The sequence below is a fragment of the Piliocolobus tephrosceles genome, chromosome 16, assembly GCF_002776525.5.
Source record: "Piliocolobus tephrosceles isolate RC106 chromosome 16, ASM277652v3, whole genome shotgun sequence".
Lineage (NCBI taxonomy): Eukaryota > Metazoa > Chordata > Mammalia > Primates > Cercopithecidae > Piliocolobus > Piliocolobus tephrosceles.
The window spans coordinates 18487288-18509706 of NC_045449.1; the positions used below are offsets into that span (position 1 = coordinate 18487288).

Here is a 22419-nt window from a genome sequence, read left to right on the forward strand (position 1 = left end):
AATATGACATTAAAAGATAACAAAGGTAATACAATTACATATGTAATTACATATGTAAAAATGTTAAAAAGCACAATATATCAAGACTTCTTACAAACTGGAAAAAGACTAACACTTCAAAAGAAAAGCGGTGGCTCAAGCCTGTAATCCCAGCACTTTGGGAGGCCGAGACGGGCAAATCACGAGGTCAGAAGATCGAGACCATCCTGGCTAACACGGTGAAACCCTGTCTCTACTAAAAAATACAAAAAACTAGCCGGGCGAGGTGGCGGGTGCCTGTAGTCCCAGCTACTCGGGAGGCTGAGGCAGAAGAATGGCGTAAACCCGGGAGGCGGAGCTTGCAGTGAGCTGAGATTGCGCCACTGCACTCCAGCCTACAGAGCCAGACTCCGTCTCAAAAAAAAAAAAAAAAAAAAAAGAAAAGCAGGCAAAGTATGTAAATTTCCATACAGACATACAAAAGATAAATGGCCTGTAATCATATGAAGAAGTGCTCAACCTTACTGATAAAGTAAAACAAGATACTATTGTTCATCTACTTAATCTTCAAAATTTATAGACAGTGTCAAAATTCTTGGAAAATAGTACAGTGAGTGGGAGGGCAAACTGAAGGGCAACGTGTCTACCAAGTTTTTCAACATGCTGGAAGAGGTCAAATACATTTCCTTTTCTAGGACCCCATTTTCCTTTACTAGGAATCAATTTGTATATCTCAAGATGGGCTCACTCAACTCCATCCTCATCTCTTTGTAGGGTGACCTATTGAACTACAGGGGACTGGGAAGCTAAAGGGTGTACTTGGCAAACTCCTTTAAAGTTTGGCTCATCAAGTGGCCGAGCTTCTGTCAAATAGGCCCCCTCTCAGAGGATCTGGAAGGTGCAAGGGAGTGGAAGGCTTCCCTTCTGCAGCTTCTCCTGGAAAACATGGCTGGAAGGCACTCGCTCTTCTGTGGCGGGGAGCAGAGGTTCTGGGGAGTGTTCCATCGTTTTCTGGTCAGTATGGGGCAGGCACAGAGTCTGCTTTGCTGGCATGGACTGCACCTGTGGCAGTGCAGTCACAAGGCTGATCCTAGATCTTGGTAGCAGTGGCAGTCCCTGGGTAAGCACCTAGAGAAAGACTTCCTGATTCTGGCAGAAACAGAAGCTCCTTTCATGGGCTAACTTTCAGATGCTCTGGGAACCGTTCCTGGAATCTCAGTGCAGCCCAGACCTTTCTCCAGCCCTCAGTACCAAAAGCCCTGTATTAAATTCCTTTCTGCTTAACTACTGTGATCTCTGATATTTACAAATGAATCCTGATATATCCTTATTTAAAAAGTAGCCCCATAGGTGGTCAAAAATTTGAATCAGTATCTTCACTGTATTGTTTTTTGTATTAAGTTAAATCCAAAAACACCTAACTTCTATCAGTAGAAGAGTGGCTAAATAAATCACCACATACTATGTAATCTTTTATAAAAAAGAATTGTTTCTCCAAATGTTAAAATTTGAAGACATATTCTTTCATTCATTCAACAAATATTTACTGAACTTCTACTACAATGTGGTCATGTGCCAGCCAGTGTTATAGACAAAACAGCAAGCAAAATGAACAAAAATATCTGACCTCATGAAGCTTACATTCCGATGATAAAGTGAAATAAGTATTGGAATAATGCATAGTGTAATCCAATTTACAAAACACACACTCCACACACACACACACACTAATATGTGTAAAGAAAAACATCTAGAGGGATACACAGCAGACCATAAGCAGTGGTTATTTCTGGGGCTCATCTACCTGCATTGGAGAGACAGCAGCTGCTGGAGCAGTCCTCACTGGTATCCCACTTAGGGGACTTCTGGGGGTCTTATGGACAGAAATATTCTGTCCAGTTCCACCTGCCAAGAAAAAACATGAGAACATTTATATGTTGCTCCACTTCAAAATAGCATATAGTTGTTCCTGATTTCTTGTTACTTTTTTTGCTGGCTTAAGGAGTATCCGTGTTTAGCATAATATTTACTCTATTATCCTTTTCTTCTCTGGACTAGAGCTGCACTGGGGAAACAAGAAGGGAAGAGTTAACTGAGTGGAGGTCAGTCTTAGATGAAGGATGGCTGAGCAAAAAGAAACTGTATAAATAATGAGGTGCCTAGAGAAGGAAGGAACAGAAAAGTTCTTGTACAAATTGTTAATTCATTTCCTGTCTTCACAGACATGAAAGGCTTTCATATCTTTGAATATGTAGAGTCTAGTCAATTTAGGTGCAAACAATTTTAGCAGAGACAACCAGGTACATCCTAGGATTAACTTTTACTACAGTCTCCCAATACAATGGCATGTTTGTTGCAGTCTGGGGAAGAAAGATATTGTTACTGTAGAGAGATGCACATTCTGTTTCTTCTATTTGCTATGTTTATGTGTAGAGTATATGTATGAAGTATAACTATGCATCTTTCTCATATAGGAAGACAAGCATGACTAAAGGGGAATTGTGAGACCATCAGACAATTCCAGGAAAAGCTGGGAACACACCTAGATCAGGAGTGACAGATTAGCACAGGTGCTCACATACAAAACCAGATAGAAAAATGTCTAGCAGGTTGCAAGATGGGGATGGGGGGATGGCCAGGGGTGCCTACAAGAGGGCCAGGTGCACAGATGTGATGCCTCATTTCCTACGAGATGAAGTCTCCAGCTGACCCTTGTAATTCTTATGAGATGACAAAAAGGCAAATAGCAGTGAGCTGAATTTAATGGCTATAAGAGGCAGAAAAGAAAGGTAGCAAGGCAGGAACCGGATGGAAGGAAGAGGTAGAGAGGAAGAGGCTGCATTTGTGTTATTCACGCACCAGTCTCTCCATCAGTGTCTCCCCGGAGCCTCAGCCAGGCTCCTGCATGCAGTGGCTACATGTGGTAGGACCTGGAAAGTGCCCTTGTGGTTGTAACAACATAGGGCTGGGGTGGAGCAGAGATAGTAGACATATCAAATGTGGGGCCAAAGTTTGAATTTGGAGCGTTGCTTATAGAAAAACTGTGATCAAATACCTGGGCGTCCCAAGTCAAATGACTTGATAAGTGACTTAACGGTGGTTGCCGACTCCGGGGGTGTTGGAGATGTTCTGCTAACACAGACACCAGGCCACCGACCAGCAGCATCGACCTCAGGGGACTCTGGCTCTTCATCCACAGGTCTGCATGGCAAAGAGCAAATCAGATTGAAAAGGTGGAGGACATCCCCATGAGAGAAAAAGACACAGAGGAAAACATAACTGATGTGGAGAAAATAAACGAAGCTGGAAGGGAAATTCTGAATTTAACATCCTGTTTTCTCTACCAGTTTGCATCTTTAGGAAATAATGTAGGTATTGTTCTCAATTTTTAGAAGAGTTGTTTTCTTGGGAAATGGTCAGAAATAGTTATTTTTGTATGTAGAGTGACTTGATATTAGCTTCAAATAAAAAGTGTGTATGGCTACTCTGCAAATTGTGCATTTTTTCTGAAAAATGCAAATGTTATTGATCATAAATATTTCGTCTACTGTCAATGGTGAATGCAGTGGATTGGCTGCCGACATGTGCTCCAACCGCCATGCAGTATACAGAGTTTGGAAAGATGAAATCTCACAGCTCTCCTGCAGCTGGGATTTTGGGTGTGATTTAAGTTCTACCAATGAGAAAGACTTGGGCAAGACCTGGAGTGGGACCTGGATCAGAGGAAGAGAGGTAGGGCACAGGGCATTCACTATGTAGATAGAGACTGTAGAAGAGACAAGATGCTATGGTGCTGGCAACCGCAGTGGCAGCTTTCCAACTGGATGGGCAGCTTTCTGAAGTTAAGGCTCCTGTCCTGGTGGAGGGAGCAGGTTCCCTGGTGGTTCAGTTCTGTGTGGACTTTGGGAGCTGCTCCTGGAAGCTCAGCCTTCCCAACAATTCTGCAAACCATATAACACCTTTCTGCCTAAGCCAACGAGAGAGCAATCCATTATACATGACAGAATCCTGATTCAGACACTCTGCCTTCTAAGTATAAGAGTGGTAACAGCACTCTAAAATCACACTGCAATTCTGCATGAGGTCAAGCTCCTGCTCTCACCCAGGTTTCCTGGTGTGTTCTTCATGAGGCTTATAGACTCATAGAAGGTATTCTATGATAGATCATTGACCCAATCCTCAATCCTCTCATGCATGGCTTCCTCATCTAGGGGACTTTGGCATGTCATGTGATCTCCCTGTGAGCGACCCAAGACAAGGACTCCCAATCTTCTCATTGCTAAATCACTGCTCTCTTCATTGTATCATATTGCCACAGCTGTCTTGCAAGATGACTAAATTATGAGAATAATTCAAACAATGTTTCTGGAAGTGTATCTCAATAAGGTCGGTGGAAGTTTAAAATAAATCAGAAAATAAAATAGTTACTTACTGATCATTTTGAAATTAATCTAGCTACTCATAAGCTTCGGCACTTGAATTTATTTGTCCTTAATTCTCTGAGCTTTCTTCTGCTGCTCTATAAACAACATGAATAGAATAAATGTTGCCCAGGCTGGTCTCAACCTCCTGAGCTCAGACAATCTGCCTGCCTTGGCCTCCCAAAGTGCTAGGATGACAGGCATGAGCCACTGCGCCTGGCCAACTTCCTACCAGTTAAGCCTTACAATCTTCACTCTATAGTCCCTTCTTATGAGTGAAAAAAAAAAAAAATCAGTAAACTGAAAACTTCATTGGAAGAAACTATCAGGCACTTCAGAAACTGTAGGAGGTTGGGTTTTTAAAATAATTTTTAAAGGTTTTTTGAGAGGAACTGGTTTTCATACTTTCCCATACAACAAAATCAGGTGGCAAAAACGCAGAAAGAGAACGCACAGGTTAGGTTTGAGCAGAAAATAATTTCCTCTGTCTGTGCTAGCCATTCTCATGAAGGTCATCAACAAACAAAATGGGCCACCTTCTTTTTTTTTCCCGAGACAGAGTCTCGCTCTGTCGCCCAGGCTGGAGTGCAGTGACACAATCTCAGCTCACTGCAACCTCTACCTCCCGGGTTCAAGCGATTCTCATGCCTCAGCCTCCTGAGTAGCTGGGACTACAGGCAAGCGCCACCACACCTGGCTAATCTTTCGTATTTTTTTTTTTTTTTTTTTTTAGTAGAGACAGGGTTTGCCATGTTGCCCAGGCTGGTCTCAACCTCCTGAGCTCAGACAATCTGCCTGCCTTGGCCTCCCAAAGTGCTAGGATGACAGGCATGAACCACTGCTCCTGGCCAACTTCTTACGAGTCCATCTAAATGACTCAGTACCAAAGGCCTCCAAGGACAATCATTTTAAGTAATTCATTTTACATTTCATTCTTTGATAATTTAATAAGAACAAAATGGAGAAGCCTACATTCTGCTGAGGTTATTCCTTTCAGTTATCTAAATTTATCTGCAATTCAAAATATCAAATGATAAATTTAAAAAGCAAGGCCACAAGAATCAATTACCTCTGTCTTCAGGTATCCAAAGACAATATTTCAAACACTCAGTCTACTTGGCTAGAACAGTAAGAGTCAATATGAGAAAACTCTGTATTATTTGAGTACAGAAATACCCACTGTGTTATATAACAGTGATGAAGGGGGCGGGGGGGGTGTCTGTGTGTCTGTGTGTGTGTGTGTGTGTGTGTGTGTGTGTGAGGGATTCACAAAAGAAAGCCTGAATTGAATAACCAAAGAAAATGGTTATTAAGAATGCTATTGGCTTATTAGTATGTACTTTAATCATAAATGAGGTTAAAAATCCTTACACCAGCCTATCTTGGAATTGGCTGGGATCGATTAGTAACAGCATCAGCAATAAATGAAGTATTACATTTCCTCCATTCCAAGGAAGAATAAAAACTCTGTATTCTGTAATGAATATTAAGAAATATTTATGCATACAGCCAGGTATGTCTTAGCATTAAATAAAGGAAAAACTGCAAGGTACCACTACTGCAGAAACACTTGTTCAAGGCTTGCTACTGCCTCTAAGGCTGATGTTAGATTCTAGAGTCAACCTGCTAAATAACATATCACACATGTAGTCAAATAAGCCATGAAAATAACTTGAGTTACTCAAAAGTACATGCTTTTGTAAACATTACTATCTACAAGCACACCATCTCTGCAGCAATCTCACATACTTGCATTCCCTCCAGCCTTTCATGGTTGGCTCTCTTTAGTTACATCACAGATTAAATAGCTGCTTTGCGTTTAGGGGCCACGCTTAAAACAACAAACATGAAGCATGTGTTCTACCTGCTCCTAGCATATAAAACTAAAATAATAATCGATAATTTCAGCAAAACAAGTATGATGAATATGTGTATGATATAACTCCACTGCATATGACAAGCACAGTACCATGTGTCTTAAAAACATTATCTAATTTAATTTTCAACAAAACTCCTAGATATTATTATCCCTTAGAGGAAAATTTGACCATGGTCACATGGTTCATGAATGGTGAATCTGGGATGCAAATCCAGCTCTGGCCATGCCTTTCTCAAATTTTCTATAATGCGTAAATGTTCTGTGAGAGGTATACGAGGTTCTAGAAATAATACTTATGGTATTTCTTCCTAAAATTTAAGTATATTTTAAAAATACTACCAATAGTTATTTCAGTGTTCCCATCTTTATACAATAACCTGCTCTTAAAAGGTGGCAACCCATACCAGAGAATGACAGCTGTAGGCCAGACCGCCCAATGCTGTGTCACACACAGCAGGTGACGCACACTCCATAAGCAGGCAGTGTCTCCATGGAGAACAGCAAGGCGCACGGCCCTCCTCATTGAATGTCGGTCTGCCTTCTATGCCTTACCTTGTCAATTAAGCACATATACATATGTGTCTGTAATTATTTCCCTTTAAAAATTTTATTTAACCTAATTTGCTGCTTTCCTTGTTACATAAGAGAACAGAGTTTTCAAAGGTCAGTGATGGTGTACAGCATTTACTTCCTCAAAACACCACTTTATGTCATTGTTCACTCTGATCCAGGTACAGGTGAGCTCCTGTACGTGATGATTTTTAAAGTATTCAAAGATTAACTCCATTTGGGTGGTGTTGCATGGCACCACTGCTACCTTCACAACTGGCAGATTAATATTTGTGAAGAGGGCGGGTCGCGTGTCAACCACATGCTCATGCCTGCCGGGCTCTTTCCTGAACACCTGAAGCCCAACCCCAGGCCTTTCGGTTAATCTCCCAAGACTCCCCTCTGCCCGTCTAGTTTTGGACTATTCACCTGAAGTTTTTTACTTTTATGTCCTGCCTCTGTGCCTCTCTGCTCATTCTATGCCCTTGTCTGGAATGTAATTTTCTCTAAATACTTATTTTGCACAAAACAAATCTAACGGAAGTTTTTCACTCTATTTGAAGACAGAAATTATGAAGTACTTTGTCTCTTAGGTGTCAAACAATATCTTCTAAATTTCACTTTCAAATTTCAATAAAAGCATATATAACAATAAAAACAAACAGGATACGAAAGTAATTTGAATACCAGCATCTTAACCTACAAATCCGAACAGTAAGAATCAGATAGTAAAAGTCTTGTAGTCAAGTATCATTGACATGGCTTAGATTTTGAAGAACTTCTGCTAATAGAGAGTACATGGTCAGGGGAATGAAAATACAATACCAAGGGCTTTCCCCCAATTCCCTTCCAAAGAAAATGGAGATATGGGAAAACCCCAACTAATGTCTCCCACCCTAGAGGGCCAGGGCTGGAGAGGAGCACGAGATGCCCAGAGAGATGCAGGGCATTCTGGCAAAGGATCAGGAACAAGAGGAATTTACATTCGACGAGGCCAAGGTTGGTTTACCTCAGGCATAAAGGGCAGTAGTGACAAGGGGCAGGGCGGGAAGAGCCACAGTGTGCACCTAAAATGGATGAAGGGCACACACACAGATCCAGAGAGCTGGCTCTGCATTCCAGGCTCACCAAGCACAGAAGAAACTGGGCATACGTGAATTTCCCACTGGGCACTCACCCTTCTCTACCTGGGCTTCAGTACCTCCCAATATGTAACATAAATGTACCTTCAAGAGCCTCCCAACACGTTTGTCATGAGAAGAAGACCTGAAGCACTGTCAGGCAAGGGCAGTGATCTGAGGAGAATCCAGATACGGACCTGGAGCGAAGGTCAGGCCCTGCCACACCTGAATCTGCTTCAGCAGGAGAAGGTGACAGGCAAAATCACGCCCTGCTCGATGCACAGTTCATAATACAAAGTGAACGGGAAAGTGCACTCAGGAGAGGACCGGCGTTTGTAAATTCATGACTGGAAACAGAGTTCAACACTGATACCATCTGCCTTAAAATTCAATAAAATAAAAATTTTAAATGAAAGGATGAGTTAAAAGTAATATAAGTAATCTAATAATCCATGAATATTTTAAAGCAGAACTAACTCAAAAGAGAAAGAAATTGAAGCATATCTAGGGCAGGTCTCTCTGAATGTGGATGAAATAAACCATGTAAAGGTGGGATTTCAATTCAGTGGACAAAGGATGACTCTGGTAATAAATAGTGCTACCCAGTGGGAGAAAAAGAATCACATCTCACATCAAATTAAATAAAGAGAGGTGGATCAAATGGTCTGCATGTGTGTGTGCATCAAGTAGATGAAGACATTTAACAGCATACTTGTATAACACTGGGGAGAAGGAATCTTTAAAAAAAAAAAAAGAATAAAGGAAAACACTAACAGTTTACATTACATAAAAATATAATATTTTCTATGATAAAGATGATAAAGCCATATCATATGATAAATATGATAAAGACGATAAAGGCTCATAATACAGGGGATAAAATCACATCCCTCATAAAATACTGACTTACAAGCTGATGAGAAAAAAGCAATCAGCTCAGCGAAAAAACAGGGAAAAGTTGCAAAACTAGTAATTCTTAGAAAATGCAGTAGTTAGTAAACATACAAAGATATGCTTAGAAAGGGCTGGGCATGGTGGCTCATGGCTGTCATCCCTGCACTTTGGGAGGCTGAGTTGGGAGGATCACTTGAGCCCAGGAGTTCAATATCACTCTCTGGGCAACATAGTTGAGACCTCATGTCTACCAAAAAAAAAAAAATTAGCTGGGCATGGTGGTGTGCCCCTGTAGTCCCAGCTACTCAGGAGGCTGGGGTGGGAGGATCGCTCGAGTCCAGGAGGTTGAGGCTTCAGTGAGCCATGATTGTACCACTGCACTCCAGCCTAGGTGACAGAGTGAGGCCCTGTCTTAAAAAAAAAAAAATGCTGAGAGAAATGCAAATTAAAGAGCTAATAAGACAGCATTTTTTGATTATCCTATTCACAAAAATAAGATCAAGGCTCTCCACCACTGCTCAGGCTGTATAGAGATGGGCATGTTCAAGAGTGAAATGTCACAGCACTCAGGTGAGTAAATGGAGACATCTATTAAAATAAAAATGTGCATATACTTTAGAGCAGCAATAGTATTTTGAAAAACTCATTCTATAAAAATAAAACCACAACTACATAGGACTATATGAATAAGGACTGCTATTACAGCATTACTCATAAAGAAAATAATTGTAACCTTGCTGTGCATTAGTAAGACAATATTTTAATATTCCAGGACATGTCCTTCCTGTGGAAGGTCATGTTGCTCTTAAAATAAGCTAGATTTGCATGTATTGACCTGGAAGGATGCCTATGACATATAAAATAAAAAGTAAAGGTGCAGAGTACTGAATAGAATATAATCCAATTTTTATTAAAAATATAAAAATGAATCCTATACATATTTACTAGTAAAGAAAAAATGTACACACTGTTAACACTGATTTCCTCACAGGTGGTACTGAGGGAGAAGAAAGATTAATATTTTTCTTCACATATCTCCATTTTGTTATTAGTACTCCTAAGTATTACTTTATAATTAAGAAAAAATCCAATACATTAAATCACCAATTAATATTTAAATGTCAATGAAACACATCTAGACTTTAAGTCTGTACTATATTTTCTGAGACCCTAGAGTTTTAAAAACTTGTGCAAAATTAGCACTTTTACTCCATGCCCTTTTGTTCTACTAATGAAATTGTTCATATTCCATGTCACCCTCCTATTCACAACTTACAGTCCAGCTTTTTTCTACTTCAAATTCTAGTTACTTGATGTGGCTTTGAAGTTCTGAAACTGTATTCAGAAAAAAATGTAGAACAAAACGACATAAAGGCCCTGCAGAAACGTAGCTGGTGATTAAAACTAAGCAGCAGATGCTTCTATATAAGAACATGTTTATTTTGCACTTCATAAAGGCTTACAGATAAAAATATTCAACAGTACCTAACGACAGGTCAAAATATGGGGTGCAAATACAGCAGTGCCTTTTAAGTTGAAGCTGCAGTTTCCTTATTGTTTATATTTGAAAACATCCAGCAAATGAATTTTAAATAATCCTAAGAACTCTGAATCTGAGGTAAAGAGCTCCCAAAATATAAATTTTAGTCCTACTCACAAGTAGTTATTTTTACAGAGAAAACCTCAATGACTCTTCTCACACCATGCTAATTTTTCTAGTGATTCTGTGCTGTACGGTTTGATACCCCAAAAGATCTTCCTGAGTTTAAAGAGCATTCCTGTTCCTAATTTTCCTTTTATTAGACTGTAACTCTTGTCTTGTCTCATCCTTTGGATAACGTCGCTAATAGCTCCATGCTGTGTACACTGTGAACCAGTTCCTCACGTGAGAATTGCAGGAGGTTTCTGCCTGATGGAGGTTGCTGAATTGGATTTGGATCTTCACAAACACACATATTTTCAGAAGTTTAAATCACATTTTGAATTGTGTATCACTCTGAGTTGAACGCTAAGTTTCTGGGGTGAGTTTCGTCCACGAAACTTTGGTGTAGTTGTCATTCAATCGTTTTCCAATAGATTTCTATTGCCATTGTCACCGTGCTTACCTATCTGGCTTAATAACATCCTTTATGATCAAATATCTACTTATGTTTAACCCAGCAAGATTCTGGAAGTCAACCCAAAGCTTGCAGGCACCTTGTTTCAGACGAGGTAATGAAGTCAGACTCCGAGTGAAGAGGCAGAATCAAGACCCCACAGAAGGGGCTGGGCGCGGGGATCATGCCTGTAATCCCAGCACTTTGGGAAGCCAAGGCGGCCAGATCACTTGAGGTCAGGAGTTCGAGACCAGTCTGACCAACATGGTGAAATCGCGTCTCTACTAAAAATACAAAATTAGCCGGGTGTGACAGCACGTGCCTGTAGTCCCAGCTACTTGGCTACTTGGGAGGCCAAGGCAGGAGAATAGCTTAAACCAGGAAGCGGAGCTTGCAGTGAGCCAAGATCGCACCACTGCACTCCAGCCTGGGCAATAAGAATAAAGCTCCAACTTGACGAACTTTCTGACTTCTTCGGAATATGACATCATGCAGATGGCTTCCTATTTTGCCTTGAGTAATGTGAATTCCAAGATGATCAGACACCATGATCAAAAGGAAGCAGAGAAATGAACGCCAAAAAGTAGAACTTGGGCCTTAGGGGCTGGGCTCGGTGGCTCATGTCCGTAATCCCAGCACTTTGGGAGGCTGAAACAGGCGATCACCTGAGGTCAGGAGTTTGAGACCAGCCTGGCCAACATGGTGAAACCCCATCTCTACTAACAATACAAAAATTAGCTGGGCGTGGTGGCAGGTGCCTTTAATTCCAGCTACTTGGAAGGCTGAGGCAGGAGAATCACTTGAACCCGGGAGGCAGAGGTTGCAGTGAGCCGAGATCGCACCGTTGCATTCCAGCCTGGGAGACAGGAGTAAAACTCTGTCTCAAAAAAAACAAAAAAAAACAAAAAAAACAAAACAACAACAAAAGAACTCGGGCCTGTGCTGTGCCCAGCTCTGCATCTGCTTTGCCACTGTGCCCTTTCAGCACTCCAGATGCAAATAACTTTTCATAAGACTTGTACTTTGTTTTTTTCAGAACAACTTCATTTTATTCTCCAAATAAAAGACGGCTGAATCTTCTGAGGAAAAGTAAAAAGAGGGAAACATCATCTTTGATGATGCAGTGAGCTGATCCCAAAATGTGGACAAAAAGCAGAGACTTCACGGCAATGACTCTAAGAAACAGAGAATGTCACAAGGAGACAACTGGGCTCTTTATAAAGAGGCAATTTCTCCTCTACACATTCCCCCTTTCATCTAGAGATGGCTGCGGCTCCCAATCATGGCAAGAGCTGGGCTGTCTTTCTTCCACCAAATGCTCTGCTAGCTGACAGAGCCCAGGGAGCTGTGAAAATAGAAATGGGAGGGAGAGGCTGTAAAGGAGTTACCTAAGGCAATACAGTCTTAGTTCACAAACGCAAGAATTTCCAGCTTACACTGTCCCACAGGGAAAAGCTAATGTCCAAGATAGGCCAACGGGTTTTAATTCCTACTGTTCCAATTTTTTGGAAGCCAAAGGTTTTTGGACATTAAAAAAAAAAAAAAAAAAAATAGACTGCAAATGCCTGTACTAGGCTCCTTCCACCAGAACTTCTCCGACAAAGAACTGTATGGTGAAGCAGAGATGTCCAGGATGAACACCCAGAGGCCCCTCCAGAATTTAGAGGCGCGTGCTTCTTTCCACTGTCAAGGCCAAAAAAATCTTCTTGCTTTTATAACTGCAACCTAAAAATCCTAAAGGTCTAAGGGAAGCTTATGTCCACATTGTTGAAATCTGTAAAAACAGGGGTCAGGGAACAGGGAAGCAGACACAGCTCTTTAGATTATAGACTGTGTGTCTAGTGACATAAATGTACATTTAAACTATGAAAAAAAGAGTACTAGGTGTGAGTGAACAGATAATGCTGGCTGGAAAAAGGGCACATGAGAGGACCAGCTTCCGCATCAAGGGTCAAATTAAATGCTGGAGACCCCTGTCCATCATGCCGTCATGGGTGCTAAGGTGAGGTCTGTTCAGAAACTGCTTAAGAATCCTCAGGAGAACGGCCCCCCTCCACCTGGGAGAGGGGCTCAGTATCAGAGCATCTATGGCGAGAGAGCTGGAAAAGGGACCTTAAAGAATCTATACCTCCAACTTCCGCCCTTCCCTCTCTGTTGTAGCTGGAGAACACATGTTGAGCGGCTGTGACCCTAATATTAGAGCCATCAGAGCAACACAGAGGGCAGCACAGTAACACATAGTGACACTTGGGCTGACACGGATGTGCACACATGGAGTTAAGCCATTTCCAGTGGAGTTTGCACGTGCTGCGCTGCCACACTGCTCACCTCCAAGAGGCGACAATGCAAGAACTTGTGGTGCAGGCAAAACAAAACACATTTGAATCACAGACATTCTATTTAGAAACCAACAGCATTAATTAGGCACAGATGTTAAGTGTGTTTAATTATCTCTTTTAAAGATGTTTTCCATGGATGCTTATTGGTATTATATGACAAACACAGTAAGAATCAGATAAATCACCCTCAAAGTAATGGCATTTGCTGTTTCAGAACAAGAGAAACAAATGCCACAAATAGAGGTCTTTCCCTGATGCTGCTTGAGAAGTCTGTGCCATGCACTGCTCATGAACAATGTCTTTCATTAGAAAGCTTGTATGCGACACAATATATCATTACACTGAGCTGCCTGTGTTTTTTCTGATTTTGCCAGGCCCCAGGACTCAACTTTTCAGGAAAAAGATCTGACGAGTTCATTTCAGAGAGAGTTTTCATTTTGAAGCCTTTTTCTCGATTGGGAGTTTTCAACACTGGGAGGAGCCAGAGCTGAAAAAGTTATTATCTTTTCATCTATTACATTATATGTGTCCAATGAAACAGATCACTTTTAGGTCCCCAAAAACACACTGGTTTGTTCACGTTTCTGGAAGATAAAGATCAGGCCCACAAGCCCCAACTAAGATATGGAGATGCCACTTTGTCAAAGAGGTTCAAAGTATTGCACCAGAATAATGTTAAGGCTGGCACTGGAGTTTCTTACTCTCTCACCAGTGAAAGGTCAGCTCATCAACCAGTCCAGAGAACAGCAGAGCTTAAAGGGATCTCAAAAACGACCCCCTCTTCCTACCTCTTTTAACAGAGGCAGGAGGCAGAGCTGAGAATGAGACATTACTGGTTGGCTGAAACATGACGCTGGGAGTGAGATGTTGCTGGTTGACAGCAAAGATGAGGCTACCGCCTTCCTTCCCCACGTACCTTAACATCAGTTATTCTGACTCTGAAATAAAAGTATCTGTGAAAGTGTAACAGGACTGAAGATCATGGATGAGTTAGATAATATCCCAGTGTTTAGTTACTGAGTTCCAGCAATGAATGCTGGCTTGCATTTCTGCCCGGGTGCTTCATCTCATGCCTATCAGCCTGGCTGCAACCAATCCTGTAAGTGCCCACGGACGCAAACAGAGCTTAAGAACTGGGTAATCCCATGTCGGGATCCAGGTGCTTTCTGGGTGATCTTACCTTCTCTCAGTTGTCCTTGAGGACCTCGTCAGAGAATGCTCTGCAAGTTCTTTGGCTGTGGCTGAACCAAGAAGGACTTTTGAGTTCTCATTAGATGACTGTCTAAGTCAAACTGAGTTTCAATCAAGAACTCACTCAGTCAAGATGGAAACACTAGGTGGCCTCCGGAGCTTGGAGGGTGTGAGTTGGTTTCAAGTCTTGCTCAAGGGGTAGGTGCTGGAAGTGGTTGAACCATCAGCGACTAACTGCCACACAGTCAACTCTTTAGAGAGAGCAGCTTGCCAGAGAAGTGCAAAATCAGACAAGAAACCAGCATCACCAGCTCTTGTCTGACTTCCTGCCAAATGCATTGACAGGCAGAAACGTTCTGATGCCTGATTTCAGTACCATGCCAAGTTCTCATTGGTGTCCATTCTAAAATTTTGAAATGTTTTTTGATAAGGGATTATCAAACATTTGATAAAAAAACATTTGATATGGATTGGAGTATCCCAATCCAAACTGTTAGATCGGGAGGTAGGTTTGTAATCGCTGGAAAATCAAAAAAGAAACATTCTGTGTTTAAAAAAAAAAAAAGGTGACATTAAGATTGAAGATACGGGATGCAGCATAGGGAGTCCTAAACTGCCAGGACATATGCGGAGCTTTCCTAGAATATCAGGGTTCATGCTACACGGTCTGGCCTGTGTCTCAGAATATACGTAAGAAACACAGCATCTCATACAAGAACCTGGCCTGTATCTCAGAATATACGTAAGAAATGCGGCATCTCATACAAGAACCTATTTGGGGCCACCACAGAAACTCAGGACTTGTCTTTTACCATTTATCATTAAAATAACGTCCATGTGAAGCAACACAAGTTCTGACTCAGATTTTCTTCCAATGACAGACAACAGGGAAGCAAGACAGAGGCAAACAAACAAAAGCAGACACAGAGGCCACCCAGAATGGCCTCACTACTGTTTCAACAGGGAACCCTGCAAAATCTAGTTTTCCTATTCTCCTTCTACCTTTACTTAAAATTCACATCCTTTGGTGTCCAAAGGGTAGAGCTCTGGCTGTAAAGTAATGATTTTTCTGGTGCATGTATAGTCCCAGTTAGTCAGGAGGCTGAGGCAGAAGAATCCCCTGGGCTCGGTAGCTTGAGTCCAGCTTGGGCAACATAGTGAAACCCCATCTCTAAAAATAAATAACTAAATAAAATAATGATCTTGATGTTCATTATTCAACAGTGAATTGTGGGGCCAGCTACATCTGATCTTCATCCTTCCCCAAAGGCCATTTTCTATAAAAGTCATAAACAAAGAAATAAGGAATTACTTGGAGCAGAATTGACAGGAGAATCACAACTGAATTCTGAAAAATCTCCTCTTTCCAATGTTGTGAAATTCATGATAACAGAACATCAGATCAAAAGGCTCAGGAGCTAGCCAGTGATCTTGGAGGCATGTAAAAATTAGGGCCAACTGATCAACATTCAAAATCCAAGAAATCTGATCTAAAGACTGTTTGATATTTGAGAGACACCTAAAAATTACAGATCATTTCCTAATATCCAAGAATCTCAAAGTTAAGGACACTGATTCCTGATTGGGTAAATACATTAGTTAAAGCAAAAAATATTGTTCATAAATTTGTCTGTAAACCATCTAAATTTCAGATAATAATTACCATTGCATTCACTTTGGGAATACCTTCCTCTTAAATGTCACTGTTAGTAAAGCTCCCTGGGCTGATACACTGTGTGCTTCTCCCCGTCAAGAGCAGAAGGGAATGTCATACATCAGCCAAATTCATGTTTTCCACTCTCACCCTTTTTTAATAAAGTAAGTTATGTAAAGGCCTTTTGAAATAGCTCATTGGTGTTCTCAATAAGCCCAGAGGAATGTGTCTTCCTCCAGCGGCTCCTCCCCTCGGGAGTGATTCCAGCCTCTCCCACTGCATGGGAGTGACCTGTGCAAGGTGGTGGGTTCGTATTTATTAGTGTGCACTCCTTGCATTAATAAATGCTAAGATTCAAGGAGCATCCTAGACCGGACTTCTTTAACCTAGCAGGATACTTGGCTAGAACTTGCCCTTTATATGTAAGCGTGGAGCTTAGCAGTACCTTATGCTGCAGCATGGCAGGGACTGGGTACTGTACAGAATGTTCCTAGTGGTATAGTGGTGCTAGTAATTCAGGGTGATCTCAGAAAGGAAATAGCAGAGCCTGGCACAGACATGAAGAATCCCATCCCCACCAGGGAGCCCCACCCATAGTGATTAAGTGAGAAGCAAGCACAGCCCTGGTGCCCACCAGACTCACGGAGGGGTGGCTCTGCTGGTGACCACCCTGCCGTGGCCCTGCACATCCCCCAGCTCCTTCTGCAACCGGGCATTCTTCTCCTCCTCCTCCAGCAGTTTCCTCTTCACGGTGCGCAGCTCCTGCTGGGCCTCACACTTGATGTCATTGGCCACCACCACCGCAGTCTGCAGATCCGCCTGGAACCGCCTCCATTCCTCGTTATCCTCCTGAAAATACCAGAGCCCACCCCTGTGTCAGACACCTGCCAGGGCTGGTGCCTGGGCAGGGACCCCAGAGTCTCCATGTTGGTCACCAAGAAAGAATGCCAGCAGTGCTTGGTGAGGCCCTGCTTTCACAGTGGCTCACTGCTAGGAAAAGGCACTGGTGGGAATTACACCTTCAGGTTATGAGAGTTCTCCATCCTGACACCAAATGACTGCTTTGATTTTACTTCCTGACAAGAATTTACAGTTCCAGGGCCCACCATGCCATGGAAATGTTCCAAGAGAAAGCAGGATAGAGAGAGTGATTCAGACCTTGGAGGGGGTAATATACAGGAAGATGGTGGTGAAGGCTCCTGCCCACATCTCACCTTCATCTGCTTGGTCAGAGTCTTTAGCTGCCTCTCCAGGTCTGACTTCTGTTCCTCCAGCTTGATCACATTACCTACAAATAAATAATTTAGACAGGGCTTGGAAAAGCTGTGAGACTCTTAAGAGAGGATAAGCTAGGTAACAAAGAAAGCACAACTCCAGATGCCACAACAGGCATTCAAATCCATCCCTTCTACTCTCAATGCAACTTTTAGCAATTTCAATTTACCCTGCAAACCAGGGAATGGACACAAGAGGCTCCTCTGAGATAGAGAACAGGATGATCTGGAAAATATGTGGTATGTATTGAGGTTACAGTCTCAGTAGACAGGATGCACAACCAAATAGCACTATGGGAAGAGGCCGCCACGGCCACACACACTTGCACACCGAACCCGGCCTCCCTTGCACTCACACACAATCATCCTGAGTGTCCTTTATTGCTGTGAGATACAGGCTTTCACATAACAGAGCATATGACTGCTTATTCCTCCTGTGATCTGTAAAGCACTTTCTAGAGTCGTAGATCTCAATCACAGTTAAGCCTCTGAATCACTGGTGAAGCTTTTCAAAAGCACTGATGTTCTAGTTCCACACTCCAGACACCTGAAGGCAGAATCACCAAGGGCAGACAGAACCCGGGGATGTATGCATTTAACATCTTCCCAGGTGGCTTGCCTGCCTCTCCCTACTTAAGGACACCTGCAGCCCCTTGTTCTCCCTGCCTCCAATTCTCTCCATACAGCTATCAGAGTCATTCAAGTTTAAATCTGATGGTGTCAGTCACTGAGCTGAAATTCCTCAATAGAATTTCATGCTCTAAGCACGAGCATTAGCTTTCTATGAAGGATGCAAATCAGAATCGCCAGAGTAGGCTAAAAAGATGCCGTGGACAGGTCCTACACCAGCAGTTCTAGTTCTAGTGGGACTGAGAGTTTGTGTCGGGAATCAGTGCTGCACAGTAGAAAACACTCCTTAACTTCTTTTTATTTTTCACTCCATTCCTTTCCCATCAGGATCTTATAGGAAGAAGTGATTGGTCTAGGCTGGATTTATGTGTCCCTGGGTCTCTGTGCAAAAGCATATCTTAACAATACTTCAATATCCTTTTAAAAAGTTTAAAAGTTTTTCAAAGGATGGTTTGTATTATTGTCAGTCTTGGATATATGATGATATAATCACAGGGGTGGGTCTAAATTTTGCTGTGGACATTAATTATACACTGGTTTTCTTGGTGTGTCTGTGCTGACTTTTAAGGATTTAGGGACAATACAACCCTATTTTCAACAGCAAAAGATCACAAAAACAAAAACGAACAGAACAGAACTTGTCTTCTTTGACTTTTCTTCTCAATCACGGTGCTGGGTTTGGAAGGATGCACTGATGATGATGGCATCCAGGTTTTCAGTTGTATCCTGAGAACAGCCTGGATGGCACCAACACTGAATGCTGAGGTTCCGCAGTTCTACTGCATGTCATGTCCAACGAGAAATGGGGCAGGCGCTGTCAACTCTCACTCTAACCAACTCATCAATGTCTGAAATATATAGTCAATTCTAATAATCATGGTAGTTGCAGAGAGTTGCCATGCACACCAAATCAGCAAACACTGAACTATTGTCCCTAGCAAAAATGCAGGTTAGGTTCCTGCAAGCCTCTGATCACAACATTCTCATCAACTAAAATGCCATTTGCATTATATAGACTTATCTGCCAATGTCTCTCTATAAATAAGCCAGGCTCATCAATCATGGAAACCGACTCTTTCCCATTTCCCTCTACCTGAATAACACTGAGCAAGTATTGTCAGATTCTTCTTCAGCTTCCTGATCTGCAGAACCTGCCTTGTCTGCAAGGTTAACCTTTCTCACATCTTAAGGCCTTCTGAAACTTGGGAGCCAACCAGCACTAGCCAAGAAGGGGTTACCAATTTCCTGACCCTGGGTGATGTGAACAAACATTGCTCTGGTTTTCAGCCACACAACAATATTGCCCACTGCTTTTTAAAACTGGCTGTCATCTCACAAATCCATGAATTTGGCTGCTTTAGCACATCGCTTTAGCATGTCTCAGGGCAGTCTTATATACATATCGTCAAACTTCTCCCTTTCACTGATGCACTGTACTGGGTTTTTTTGTTTGGTTTGGTTTTTTATTTTTCACAGATGGAATCTTGCTCTATTGCCCAGGCTGGAGTGCAGTGGCACAATCTTGGTTCGCTGCAGTCTCAGCCTTTCAGGCTCAAGGGATCCTCCCACCTCAGCCTCTGGAGAAGTTGGGACTACAGGCATAGGCCACCACATGTGGCTAGTTTTTTTTTTTTTTTTTCTTTTGTCAAGACAAGGTCTCACTATGTTGCCCAGGCTGGTCTCGAACTCCTGGACTCAAGCGATCCTCCTGCCTCAGTCTCCCAAAGTGCTGAGATTACAGGGATGAGGTCACTGCACTTGGCCTGACGCACTGTATTGTTGATTCAATAACACTGAACTCACGTGCAACAGGACAAGAGCTTGCGTCTGCATGAAGCTTCCCTAATACACGTGTTTTCTCTGTAGGTGCGTCTCAAACTCACTGTGCTTGAGGACAGTGGATGGCACTGTAGCACTGCACTCAGAGCCATTTTAAATAGCCAAATCACCAAAAACAAAAATAAGCACAAAAATGTTAAAAGCATGGTATTAAGCAGACTGTAAAAAAGACGCATGTACAGTATGAAAAGGCCAAGTGTCTCTGTCTGATCTGAGTTGGGAACATAAGCACTGGATGACACAACCTTTTCACTTCTCTGTGCATGTCTGAAAATGACTGTGGAAGTGCTCTGTGTATTGGGGTTAAAATACATTTTATCAAGCAGGTGAATTCACAAATGTGAAATCTGCGAATAAGGAGGATCGACTGCACAGGCTAGGGAACTTCTCAGGTAACTGACCAAGCTATTCTTAGCTATTCTTAGTAATGGCTGGTGTGACTAAATGCTTTGTGCATTAAATCTCTTGTTACAAAAGAAAACACAGAAGATGTGATCATTTGATAAGGCTTATTTGGACAAAGAAGATAATGTTTAAACTGTTTTAAAAATTTCTTTCCCAATTCAAAGCAAACAATCAGTTCGTAACTAAGCCATATGCTGATGTCTCTTCAGCAACTAAGTGGCAAACATCTATAAGTTACTTGATATCCTACCACCAATGGGACACACACGGAACTGTTTTCTCCCTTAGACCAAGAGCACACATTGTTCATCCACTCTGACATCTATCATCCATCTCTATCAGACCCAAGAGACAACACAGTGTCAGTACTTGATGAGTGGCAAGGAATTTCTTCTGAGTAACTTTCTCCTACCCTGCAGAATATCCTTAGGAAGGGTCCCTGTGAACTCTCACAGTCACAGCTAAAGTATCCCAACATAGCCTTCAAGCTGACCAGGCTGCCTAGAGACAGCAGCAGCAGCATGGCTCACACACAGCACATCCAGCACAGCCAAAAAACATTTGCAGCTGGGTACCGTGGCTCACACCTGTAATCCCAGGGCTTTGAGAGGCCAGGAGGATCACCTGAGCCCAGGAGTTTGAGGCTGCAGTGAGCTCTGATTGCTGCAGTGAGCTACAACTGCACCACTGCACTCCAGCCTGGGTGATAGAGCGAGACCTCTAAAAAAACAAAATGAAAAGCATTTCTATTTTTCACAATCACCTACACACTGCTGACTCATGTTCAACAGTCTTTTCTTCTGTCATCCCAGTTTTCAACTGCTGTAGTCATTGATCTCCTAATCTCTAGTTTTTAAACTAGTGATTAATGATTGTTTCTTAGGTGACATTCTTCCTAGGAGATTACGGCGCACTCAAATAAGAGACTTCATAAACCCCAGCCAACATACAGTCAAAAACCCTCCCCCAGTCACCCACTGCTGCTGGTTTCTTTAGTGTCCTACTCAGGTCCATTCCACATTTCTCCTGGGCTTGACCCATTTACTTTCTTTTGCAGTGGCACGATCTCGGCTCACTGCAACCTCCGCCTCCCGCTTTCAAGTGATTCTTCTGCCTCAGCCTCCTGAGTAGCTGGGATTACAGGCGCCCACCACCACGCCCAGCTAATTTTTTATTTTTAGTAGAGACAGGGTTTCAGCATGTTGGTCAGGCTGGGTCTCAAACTCCTGACCTCAGGTCATCCTCCCGCCTTAGCCTCCCAAAGTGCTGGGATTATAGGTGTGAGCCACCGCACCTGGCTGACCTCACTTACTTTCTAGCTCACTGATGAGTTGATTATTGTGTAACTTGACAGCCCGGTGCTGTTCCACCTGATCTTCCAATTCAAATATGGTTTCTTTCATGTCTTTGATCTCTGCATCACTCTCTGATGCTTTTTCTTGCAGCTTTAGGCTGGCTCTGCTCAGCTGTTCGGCTTGGTGATCACATATCTCCTTCAGGTATGAATAATCCTTTTCCACCTAAAATAAAAGGAAGGTTCTTTGGTCAGTTTAACAACAACAAAATTCCCACAGTGATCTGTACACTAGAAGGCCAAGCCCCACCATGATGCAATATACCCATGTAACAAACCTGCACATTAACCTCTTCAATCTAAAATAAAACATTATGAAAAGCTCCCCACAAGTCAGCAGCAGGCTCATGGACACAGTAGCAAAGACGTCATTGGCATGTGCCATTTCTTGCATTCTTAGCCTCAGAAACAGCCAAGGCTGTGAACAGTCAGAGAAACACGATGTATGCTTCCAAATGACTGGATTCTGTGCCCCTTCCTACAAGCAGGAGGGAATCTGCACGCACTTAAATATTCCTCTTTCCTGCAGCTAGGAGAGCAGCGGTGCTTCCCTGGGAGGCACTGACCCTGCACCAAGAGAGCTGCCAGTGTGGCTACCCCCACCGCACATCTGCTATGGAGCAGCGCCCTCTGCTGCCAAGCTTGAACAACGCCCCTGAAGCCGGGCTAATCTGCAAACCCCCAGGTTCCCTTAGAGATAAAATACTTGTGGTTGCAATGTTTCTTTAGAGGAATCTCTAAAGATTCTCTATCACATTCACGCTCTATCACAGTAAAAATATGATAGAAAATGC

General features: G+C 42.5%; 1 protein-coding gene across 3 annotated transcripts in view; it reads right to left on the bottom strand.

The window, feature by feature from the left end:
- The window catches only part of SPECC1 (sperm antigen with calponin homology and coiled-coil domains 1), a 227679-nt gene that overhangs the window by 60229 nt on the left and 145031 nt on the right, over positions 1-22419 (bottom strand). For all 3 annotated transcript variants that reach the window (XM_026448174.2, XM_026448175.1, XM_026448176.1), the window contains 5 exons: positions 21584-21791; positions 17338-17411; positions 16767-16972; positions 3035-3180; positions 1784-1884 (listed from right to left, as the gene is read on the bottom strand). In XM_026448174.2, coding sequence (XP_026303959.1) covers positions 1784-1884; positions 3035-3180; positions 16767-16972; positions 17338-17411; positions 21584-21791 — 735 coding nt within the window. The remainder of the gene's footprint in view (positions 1-1783; positions 1885-3034; positions 3181-16766; positions 16973-17337; positions 17412-21583; positions 21792-22419) is intronic.